The 12,080-nt window shown below is 39.8% G+C and overlaps 1 protein-coding gene across 3 annotated transcripts in view; it reads right to left on the reverse strand.

The window, feature by feature from the left end:
• The window catches only part of UNC5C (unc-5 netrin receptor C), a 342,715-nt gene that overhangs the window by 122,749 nt on the left and 207,886 nt on the right, over positions 1 to 12,080 (reverse strand). For all 3 annotated transcript variants that reach the window (XM_074950645.1, XM_074950643.1, XM_074950644.1), the window contains exon 2: positions 5,902 to 6,123. In XM_074950645.1, the coding sequence (XP_074806746.1) occupies positions 5,902 to 6,123 (222 nt within the window). The remainder of the gene's footprint in view (positions 1 to 5,901; positions 6,124 to 12,080) is intronic.

Consider the following 12,080-nt stretch of genomic DNA (forward strand, 5'->3'; position numbering starts at 1 on the left):
TCACGAAATGTTACAGGGGGTTCTCGGGAAAAAATTCCCTAATGGCAGACAGAGCTGTCCCTAGCAGACAAAGCTGTCCCTGGGCCAGCAGCCCAGAGCCCCTGGACTTCCAAGAGCTAAGCAGATCAAAGCAAGCATATCTATCACACTGAGGAGCTTTAAACTTCCAGACTCCTTATAAGAAATGGAAAGGGAGGTGGATATTTTTTGCTGTTTTTAAAATTAAATAGGAAGCTAGTATTGTTTTTAAAATTATTACAAAGAACAAGTTTAAGTGTTGTTGTAACATGCGTTGTTTGCCCGGACTGCTAAAGACCTGAATGCTTGTGTAGGAAGAACTCTTTGAATTGGCTTCTTAAATATCTTCATGCTGTTTCACATCTGATACTCCTTGATGAAACATAGGAGCCTTGTCTTATAACGGGCTTATTCAAAGTGATACAGGCTACGAAAGTGAGATCTTGGAAGAGTGTTGCCATTTTCATAATGTAATAAAAATACTGTCATGATAAATAATTAATAATAAATAGTGTGTAATAAGTATGTCATAAAAACACATTTTATATTTCCAAGATCACTGCTTTTATAATTTATACTCAGGTAAAGGAGAAAATCCCTGGAAATATTCATTTTTAGGAGGGGGTTCGTGAGACTTGACATTTTAGTGAAAGGGGTTCACAGGTTGTTAAAGTTTGGGAACCACTGGTCTAGAACATCCTGTCACCTTTTACTGTTCTCAGTGTCTCTGACCAGTTGCAATAGTTCCTATGGAGACTGGCTGCGTCCATATGCATACTCTCTGAGACTACTGGTGCTTTACTTACTGCTCTAAAATACTCCATGGTGCAATGCACCTACATAATATCCCAACTTCGTAATAACAACTTCCTCAACTTACACAGAAAAGAGATACAAATGTTTCTTTTTCTCTTAAAATAATTAACCCTCCTACACCATTTACTATTTCTTTCCAGCAACTCTCTTTGTTAGGAGCAGGATTGCACCCTGATTCTGCATCCTGTGTCACTGCTGGTGTACCACCTGGCATATGCTGTGCAGCCTTTGTGTTTATGAACGCTAAACAAATTTCCCATATCAGGGAGATGCACAACTGATTTTGCACAAGTTTCATTCACAGTGTTTCCAAAGCTTCGGAGTCAATGGACAGCTGAAAACTTATTTCTCTCTCCCAACATTTTACCTTTTAATTGGAAGATAAGTTACTACACCAAATACCTTTAGCATTACACCTTTATTTCATTTTCTTCTCTCTTCTCAGTACTCTGAATACTTTTTTTTACAGTAAAGAGTGCATGATTACATTTTATTATTTTGCTTCCACATTTCATTACCTTTCTGTCTTGTTCTCCTTGTCATTACTTTGCTATAAGAGGACTTAAGAGGGAAAATGTGGTTCTCAGATGGCATTTTAGAAACAACTCAGCAGGGCTTTCCTGCTCGTTGTTTGGGGGATAGCATGGCAGAACCACAGCAAAGAGAAATGTGCCTATGTCTCAGTCACTTGGGTCCTATGACTGACACGGAAGGATGAAGGATAAAACTCAAGCAGCATCCAGAATAAAAATGTTATATAACTGAAATCCTTTTGAGCTCGGGTTCATTATTATAGGCTTCATTGTGGCATTGACCAACTGTTAGTTGTGTTGGAGAACTGAATTGCCCCAGGGAGACAAAATTCCTCTCTGAGGCTCCCTGGCACATGGAATAGGGGGACATCTGCTGCTACATGCTCCTGGCATTCTCCCCAACCACATATCTACTCAAAGACACAATGTGGCTTTATGGAAGGTGTCTATCTAACCTGTTTGGAGTAATGACCTTAATTAAATTATGTTACGGAGGAAAAAAAGGTAGGGGGAAAGTTCTTAGGGTTTGGCCGGACAAATATAGCCCACCATTTGAGCAGACCAAGAAGTTAACAATATCTACTAGGTTAGAATTTACTACACCAGTGGAGGATACTAACAGAGGCTACATAGTCCCAAATGTGGTGTAATCAATGCAGTGACTCAATGACACTTGAATGGGCGAAGCTCTTTGCTAGCCTGATGGATGCAGGCTACTAAGCTGCTGATCTAGTATGTTTAATGATTGTATATTCTTCTTTAGGCATGTCTATCATTCCTCATAAATGAACTGAGGCCCATTGTCTCATACAACTTTTTCTCAAAGTCAACCAGCTCCAGACAAGTCTCTTCAATGGCTTTGCAAGAGGTGATATTACCTAAACCTATTACTTCTGGCAGGGCCGGCCCACAACATTTTGGCACCTGAGGCGGGGAGCTCAAATGATGCCCCCATGTCCCCTCGCTTGAGTCAAAACTTTGAAAGGTCTCAATTCTGCCTTCTTCCTGTTCTACTCCTCTCATGGTACTGCTCTGCTAACAACTTAAAATGCCTTGTTCAAAAATTTTAAGTAATACTTAACTTTCAAATGCCTGAACAGCCAATGTAACTTTTCTTGTCTGCATAGTAAACAGTGGCATTTTTATCTGTTTGAATAATCAAATCTTTCTCCCTGCAGCTCCTGCTGCTTTCTGTTATTCCCTCTCACCTTTTCTCCTGCCTGCCTGCCATGTCTCTTGTGCCCTCCTTCCTTCAGCACAGCACTCCACCATCTCTGTGCATCTAGAGCAGACAGACTACATAGGCATCAGCAGCAGACACAATTTTCTACACCCTGGGTCCTAGTGGTGCCCCCTCCCCTCCCCCACACTCTGGCACCTGAGGCGGCCACCTCAATTAGCCTCATGGTAAGGCCAGCCCTGACTTCTGGCTACTTCAACTATTTTGTTTTCCCTTGCCTGCAAAATCAATACGAATTCTCTTCCAGGGGTTCTCAGTCCCATTTCCAATGATGGTAGGATGTGACAGCAGACATATCACACTTTATGTCCATATCTAAACTTGGCTGCAAAATCCAGATTCTGAGGACAGCTTTCATTTCAACAATTCCAGTGTGGCTATTATGCAATTGTACTAACAATCTGATTTGCAAGGATTTCGGTAGCCTCCTGCAGAAATTCCACAAGTTAGAATCTCTCATTACTGTGAGCTCATTTTTCGGAAGTGGTTTAGACTGTTCTTCATCATTTAGAACATTCACACAGCCTTCAGCTATGCCTTCTTTTAAGATAGGGACATTTACATTCTCTGCTGCAATTTCTTTTGCAGCATTGGGAAAGCCTTTCAAAATCAGATTTTGAAAATGGGATTAGGTTGCAAAGGATTTTTCACCTGTATTAGCAACCAGAATAAACACATCATCATTTCTGTGTTTTTGCTGATGATCTAGAACTGATGGGAGAAAGACAACATGTTAACATCAGAGCCCATCTCTCACTGTAATCTAGCAACTACTCATATTTGGTCCAAACATTTTTATAGAAGCTATTTTCCCTAATCAATGTAAACTTCTTCCCATTCTGAAACTCTAGAGATGTTAGGTTTCAGAGTAGCAGCCGTGTTAGTCTGCATCCGCAAAAAGAAAAGGAGTACTTGTGGCACCTTAGAGACTAACCAATTTATTTGAGCATAAGCTTTTGTGAGCTACAGCTCACTTCATCGGAAGCATCCGATGAAGTGAGCTGTAGCTCACAAAAGCTTATGCTCAAATAAATTGGTTAGTCTCCAAGGTGCCACAAGTACTCCTTTTCCTTTTTCTAGAGATGTTGTAATTCCAGATATTCTCAGACCCTCTTTTTCTATCTTGTCATAGTTGTTTTTTTTCCTTTAGCGAAGGCCCTGGGAACGAAGACGTTGGGTCCTTTTCCCATCTGGCACTTTACTTGGTAGGATTCCGCCAACTGCATAGCTGAGACATGACGTTAACATTAGACACATGCTAACTTTCATGGGTTTTCCAGCTAAGGAGCTGGGATACTACAGAAGTTTGGGGGATTTTCAGATTCATTTTCTCTGATTCTTCTCTGCATAGTCATATTGAGCTCAGTATTTCTAACCTGTGATCCAAGTATACTCACAACTTTGCAGATAGCAGTGACTTCTTAGTCTGTTCAAATGCCCTGTTACATTCCTCAGTTCAAACCCAATTGGGTGGTAGGTGCTGTCCAGAAAGGGGCCATAAGTAGGATGGTTAAAAGGACTTCCTCATTTCTATTTGGGGGGCAGGAGAAAAAGGTGGCACTACTAGATGCAATTTCTACCTCCATGTGCCATGGCAGCAGTAAATCTGAACTCATGAGCATAAAGATATATTTGGACACAACAAGCTGGCTTGGTTTGTTGACGGAGTACAAATGAATATTGCTACTGTTACTGTGCTCATCCACCCCATGGCCTGAATGAAGAATAGGAAATGATTTTTTTATCATTTGAGGCAGATGGTCTACAGTTATTTTCTTTAAACCCACTGCTACATTAAGAAAACTAACCTAGATTTGGCATATTTATGAGAAGTGTTCTTCCTCCTCCTGCTATCAGAAGCAATTAAGAGCAGGAATTTAAAAACAAACATTTAGAATTGTTTTTTTCCTCTTGCCTACACAGACATAGCACTACTGATTTCAATGAAGTTACACTTTATTTACCTCAGTGTAACTGAGAAGAGAACCGGGTCTATAATTCTAAAAAGTGACCCTGGACTGCATTTTACAGAACGAGCAATGACAGGCATTATTCAGTTTCTGAATGTAAATGCTAATAAAGCTTAAGGAAGAAATGAAATGAAAACTGAATCCACTGAAAGCCAGGGAAAGTTCATTCCAGTGGATTCCCAGTCTCACATGAATGATGAAACTAGGAGATGTACTAAGTAACAGAAGTATTCCCCACTTCAGCCTTCTTCCCATACAGTCACATTGCAACCTGTTGGAAGATCCTATTACAACTAACTGTCAAACATAGCCAAAAGCTTTTTTTTCCTGATTCTCCTTTCTGCAACCTTCCCCCCAACCCAAATTATCTTTCTCTTTCTCAAGCTGAGAGAACTACAGTGCAGTTAAAAGCATATGCTTTTGAACTCTGTGCAAATAAATGAGCTGAAACAAATAAAACCTAGGTCACATGAGACTTTCAAGACATCTGGTGGAGTTATTTTTCTGAATAATTAGACCAAGTGGTGGTGCAATTCCCAAATGAAAGCTACTTTCTTGCTTGATATTCAGTTATTTTTCATAGCCATCAAGACAGCAATAAGCCCCATTTCTCTCCCTTGCACGTGACTCAAACCTTATTGGATTACCAGTCTTTCCAAACTGGGACAATCACATCTTTGACATGGGCTTGTTTATAGCTCAAGTTTTTAAGCCTCTTTGTTTCCTTTATATTTTGAGGGCCCTATTAATCTTCCATGGAAGTCAATGGGAGTTTTGGCATTGATTAGATTAGGATTGGACATTTAGCCTCTTTCTTTCATTTCTTCCTAATTTACTACAGGTCTCTCTAGTACCAAGTCAACGTAGCAGGCAGCAGAATATAATGGAACAGCAGCCAGTTGCATGCTCGGGAGTCAGTACGTTGTTCCTGGCTGGGGGAATATTGTATCTTCCCATTATTTCTTTGCCTGAGGCTAACCGTAATTTCTCCTTTTTCCATATTCTCCCCTTTTAAACCTTCAACATAAGAGTGCTCCAAAAGCTCCTCAGAACTTGTCTAACGCTGTGCTCCCCTAGTGTGACTACATTGTAAGTAATCTGGAATGGACCGAATTAGACAAGTGAGCAAGGAAGCCAGTTCTGTGAAGTAGTGAGCAGCAGTTTAGTTGGAGAAATCACTATGAGTCTTTTAAAATTAGCACACAGTTGGGCCTCATTCTCATTTTACACTAAGTCTATTTTATACCGCTCCGCCAGTGTAAATGAGAATCAAACCCAATAATAGCACCCCCAATGACATGGTGAAAAAACACAAATGCCTCACCAGAAGTTTCATCTACTCGCTCATCCACCACATGGTCCTTCTGGTGAACCCATTCACTGTTGCACTTGAAATAGATCTGGGTGGCAGGGCTGGCTTTGCAGTACAAGTTCACAGGTTTGTTTTTTACGATGTAAGCTTCTTCAGGCTCAATGAGGAAATGAGGCAGAGGCTCTGGAGGATCAGATGGAAAGGTTTCTGGGAGTTCATGAAAAAAATCATCATCTGTAACAAAGAAACAGAGAGGGGAAATGCAGAAAGGTTAGAAAAATACAGCAACTGAAATTCTGGCTGTGAAAGATTACAAGCGTTTCTAAAAAGCTCAAGGGAAGAGAGTGCCTTTTCAAGTGAAAAAATTACACGGGAAGTGTCCTTGCAGTGGAGTTTAAATGCAGAGTTGTTTGCAGCCTAAAAGGTGTTTCTACTTAACATCCTGCTCTTTCTGTTTCTACTAGTTCATTTGCTAACTCTGTTTGTTAAAGGCTCCTTTTTATTTGTCTTCAGTGGCAATGGTAATGACAGAACGTAGTTTTAGCACTTGGTTCTGTCACTTATTAAATCCCTGTACAAAATTCTGTTAACCTAAACTGACACTTGAGAGTACAAGGCAAGGGCATAATTGTTACACACAGACATGCACAATCATACCCATATAGTTCTGCACCCCTAATAGGCATGCACAAATATCACTCTGTGTGCATGCTAATTGAATATATGTGCACGCAAATGGCCAGTAATGACTTAGGATGTTACCTCTAGGTCTTCAGTATGAAATTGACCCTAGTAGTAAGAGGCTGGGTCAGTTTCCACTCTACCCCTCTTCATTCATTCTTTGACTTCTCTGTGGAGAATGCTAACAAGGGTGCCAAATTCTTTTTGTAGTGTGTACACCTGCTCAATGCCCACTAGAGAAGTGGGACTGGTACCACTTAAATCACTTCACACAGAGCACAGAACTGCTACTAAATGGTACGATACAGACCTATTATGTGGATTAACAGAGGGCTTTGGTCTTCTTCAGTGCTGTCAATCGAGCACTTTTCACCAGGAGCATGCTCACAAAACAATTCATTTAAAAAAAAAACAGTCCAATAAACTAGTGGAAACATTGAAAATGAGCTAATTCACACAGCTTCCTGCCTCGTCCTCCATAAAACCCCTTTTTACAGGCAAAGCATCCTCTCTCCACTCCTTTCACAGGAGAAATCACCAAGATCAGAGAGTGACAATTCACTGGAGAAATACTCCTCTTCCCATTGACTTGCAAAACTCTTGTCAACATGCAAGAACATTCAAGAAGCTCACAGTGGCAAAGGGATGAGGGAACAATAACTATTGACAGATCCATCAGCAAGAAGCTGACAGTCCTGAAGGCCTCATTCAATCTCCTCTTTTCTGCCTCTGAAGCAGTTATCGTTATACACAGTGATGGACGTTGGTGATGATCAATAAAGCATCACAGAATATCAAACTAAAAATACTACAGAACCTTAGCTATCCTCTTCTTGTCAGTCTCCATGAAGATTAAATGTCAGACAGTTACCTCTTTACTCTAGGCATACCTATATTTTTTGTGTCCAGAATTACAAAGGGTATGAAAGCCTTTCCTTCCAGCTACTGCTTGCACAGAAAGACAAATAAGGAAGAACAACAACAGATGAAAGAGGCTGGAGAAGTAGATAATACAGTACCTATCTACATAGCTGTGTAGAGTTACACCGTCCATCTTCAGTAGGCCTGAGCAAATCTTACAGAGTTTGAGGTGTTATGAACCTTTTGAACTATTTATAAATCTCAAACCTGTAATATGAGTTCACACACCTCTTCTCATTTCATTTGAAACCTTTTTTTTCCCCTCTGAAGAAGTTCGGGGGGGTTTACCCACGAAAGCTTATGCCCAAATAAATCTGTTCGTCTCTAAGCTGCCACCGGACTCCTCGTAGTTTTTTTCTCTGTCAGGGTGTTTCAGTTCAAAAACAATAGCGGGCTTGATTCACCACTGCATTACTCCACTGCATTGAAGTAAATGTAGTTGGACCAGCACAAACCAGAAGTGATGGAGTAGTGAATAAGACCCAGTATTTTTCTATCAGAGGGAAAACCTCTGCTATAAAGTAATAGGGACAAAAGGGCTCCAATCCCTTACCAAAAGCTCGTCTGCTGTAAACAGGTGCCCTGCACATAGTATGAAAAACAGATTTAATTTTCATTAGATTTTTTCTCTGTCATTATTTTCCTCTGCGGTTTTGTTTTTACTCCAACCACCTTATGTTCCACTTTTCACCCTATTTCTGCACCTGCTCTCCCAACATTAGATTTTTCTCTCTGCTTCTTTTTTCTCCACAGTGTTTCGAGAGCGTAATATGAAGTTAAATAGATGAGTTTGAGTCAAAGTTTGGAATTCATGATAACAGCGGGTTTGAGCTAAGGCAAGAGGGATTTGTCCCTCCCTGCTATACATCTACTCATAATGCATACAAACATACAGCTAAACATACACACAGACATTAGAGATGAATCATTTCACTTGAATTGCCACAGGATATATCTTTTCCTTCTGGTCATTTATTTGCAAATTGGTGAGCAGACAGAAGGAAACTAACAAAGCACACATATATTTTATAATTAAACAAGTATTGCTCCACTAATTTCTGGAGACTGGAAAAACAAATGTATTTATTTTCACCAATAGATCTCAGCACATTACCAAAGACAACACTTCTGCTATCCGAACAATTAACTAGTTCTTATCAAAGATGTAACTGGAAGCTCCAAAAAAGGCAAAGGAGAGGAAACTGGGGAGGAGGGAGAGAGATTTCCTTCCTTATTTCCTAAAGTCTGAGAGATCAGTCTGAAGAATGCGTGTCGGCTTTGGGCTGCTCTGCTGTGGGTGCCCACTTCTAGCATTTAAATACTGTTTTTATTTTCAAGTGGATTTTCTAATGCTGCTTATTACAAACTCAGCCTCTCTTCTTGATTACTGGAATATGGGCAGGGCATACCTTATACACCCCTCCAGAAGCCCAGAGCCGCTCTAGCTCATAAAATGCCTGTTGTGAGCCAGTTTTCTTATTTAACCTTAATATACTGTTTAATTCCTCGTTGCTATTATAATTTAAGAAAAGTTACATTACAATCAAGCCCAAATTTATTGTTTCTTGCTGTGCTATCTTCAGACTCCGGCATCTGAACCACATTCAGATAGACGTTTGTGAGATAGGCGGTCACCATTCTCAGACATACAGATAAAGCACACATACAGAAGCTCTGCCGTCCAGTGATACTGGTTTTCTTTTAATATTTGCACACTTAAGAGAATCAAAACAGATACGATACCTTTTCTTACATTTTCCACAGAGAGGCATTTTCATTCATTTGCAGGCCTCTATGCTTATTATGATTGAGCGAGTTAACATTATATGGAACAAAAACTTAAAAGAGGAACGTCTACAATGCAAACATGATTGGATTTTGCTGTATTCAACAAAGGAAAACAATCATATGACAAAGCTAGCCTCATCTCCATCAGCATTCGGGGTCTCTAACCCAAGCGTCTGCTGCACACTGCTAAGAGGTAATAAGGCAGCCTTATCGGGCTGTGAGAATCAGAGCTGGAACTCAGTTTGCGCTTCTAAGTTCCCAGAAGCGATTAGATCTCCTGCTGCAGGAAAGCAAACCGTTGTTCCATTCTCCACCAGACAGAGAAACTGAGGCCTTACAAGTTCCATCTATTTATCCTGTAGAAACTGCTGTGTTGGGGAACCAAGTTACATAGGGTGATCAGACAGCAAATGTGAAAAAAGGGGATGGGGGATAATAGGAGCCTATATAAGAAAAAGATCCAAATAACGGGACTGTCCCTATAAAATCGGGACATCTGGTCACCCTAAAGTTACAACAGAGCAGTTCCTGACATAGGTAAAACGGTGTCTCGTTTTGCAGTATAGATGGGAACAAATGGCTTTTAGCCATGCTGCAGATTCATGCCACAGCCTCACTAAGATCCAAATGTGAGATTGCGTTGTTTAGGGACAACCCTTTGTTAGGGGTGGATGGAGGCCTCACAGAAGAATCCTGATTCAGACACCTTATAAACTTGTACAGAATGTGATTCCTTACATTCCCAGACAGCTGTGCCGTAGCCATCATCCAACCATCACATTACCTGCTTTGGGAAGCTTGTGGTGCCCACATGGTATAAAAACTCTACTCCCCAGGCTACCAGAGTCACAAGGTTGGCCTCTCATTCCCTTGAACATCTATTCAGGATCAGCTACAATATGTCCTGTAGCATGATTCTGGAACATAGTTACAACTATAGCTGGGCAGAGATTGGAAAATTGGTTTTATGGAGGATTTTGAAATTAGTTTATGTTGTGTTTTGGAACAAAACTGGAAAATGGCAAAAATCTCTGCAAAAGAAAATTAAGGAAAAAAATGTTTAAGCTTGATCTAATCATTAAGTTTACATTTTGAAATTATTTTATAATAGCATAATACAAAATAAAAAAATTCAAAACAAAATCCTCTGGAAAGGAATAATTGACATGTCCCATTTTGACACTGTCATGACTTTTTTCCTTTTTATCCCCTTCCAAAATGAAGTTTGGGAGAAATCGAGACTTTTTTCAAAGCGTTTATATTTCAGTGGAAAACTGTTCTGTCAAAGCTTATCTGACCAACTCGTTAGAATACAGTTCAGTCCTAAATCTGTAAGATCAAACTGTGTTTCAGCCACATTGTGGGGGTACTGTGTTATAACAGGTCTCACAATAATGGCTGTTTCTACAATTTAGATGGGACTTAAAATACCACATTTGTATGTGTGTGTGTGTCTGTATGTCTGTGGCTGTACATATAAAAGGGGCTGAACCTTGCCCAACATTCTGATCTGTGCCTTCCAAAGTACATCCCTTGGACATTTTAATAATGCATCCCATGGAAATGTAACAAAGGGGCAAGCTTTGCATTATCTCTGGACTTATCTCAACTTTTCTAACCATTCCAGGAAAAATACCCATTCAAGAATGGCCTGTAAAAGAATTATACATTTAAGAAGGGAACCATGTGCTTGATTTTCATTTACTCTGTCAATGCGCTGTGTAACATGCCCCCTGGATCAAACACAAATTCTCAGACTTGAGTGCTCTCCTATGTAACAGGACTCCATTTGTGCCCAATTATTGCAAACTGAGTTTACTTCTGTAAAATGTCACATTCATCTTTATTTTCATGGAATAAAATGTACAACCCAGCTGTTGCTATTGACTGCTCCACACTACCAAGACAAAAGACCTGATTAATGAAAATGCTAACCTGGTTTCACTCATGCAATTCACTCATACTAAGAAAATAAATTTACCCAAACCACCTTCATCTATAAATTTCATGCCGAATTTATACTTTAACGGCTTCTCTGAATTTAGAGATGCTATTTTACCTCCCTCCTTTAACATCCTACAACAGTGTTTTGAAAAAAAAACGTGGGCCACATCCAAACTTAGTGAAAATGGGGGAAATGCGATGGAAGTCAATAGAGCTGCAGCAATTTACACCAGCTAAGGCTCATACACAGGATGGACCTGTGGGAGGATTATATTTTAATCTTTATTTTAGGCAAAAATATCCTTTTAGGGCATTCATTTTTGAAACTGTACATAATGCGGCACTTTTTGCATTAACATATGAGAAAGGAAGTGTTTATGGTAGGTTTCACTTTTTATGGTCTAGTATTCCAGCTCTAACTCAGGATCAGAAAATATTGTGCTGAGCACACCAATCTATTCATCCCTCGATCACTAGTTTTATTACTGTGTATCAGGCTTTAATTCTCATCAGCCCAACACATAACTCACGATATTTCTGAATTGCAGACAAAGCATTATTGCTTGTATCGTAATACATAGGACGATTATCTCTTTGTCTGAGACTTGAAGCAAATTCTTCTCAAATGGAATTTACTTCAGAGTGATTCAAGAGCAATTTAAAATGAATGGTTACAAAGCTAATTTCATTTGCATTTGGATGCCCATCACTCAGTGAGATCATTTGTGATACATTACAATAAAGGCAGCTGGAGTTAACTGTTTGTATGGGATTTCGGCTAAGTTTTTAATCTTATGATTAAAAAACTTTCTGGAGCAACAACTCCTATTTACTGTGAAATTAACAGCAGGTGCTAG

Source organism: Natator depressus, chromosome 4, assembly GCF_965152275.1.
Source record: "Natator depressus isolate rNatDep1 chromosome 4, rNatDep2.hap1, whole genome shotgun sequence".
Taxonomy (NCBI): Eukaryota; Metazoa; Chordata; order Testudines; family Cheloniidae; genus Natator; species Natator depressus.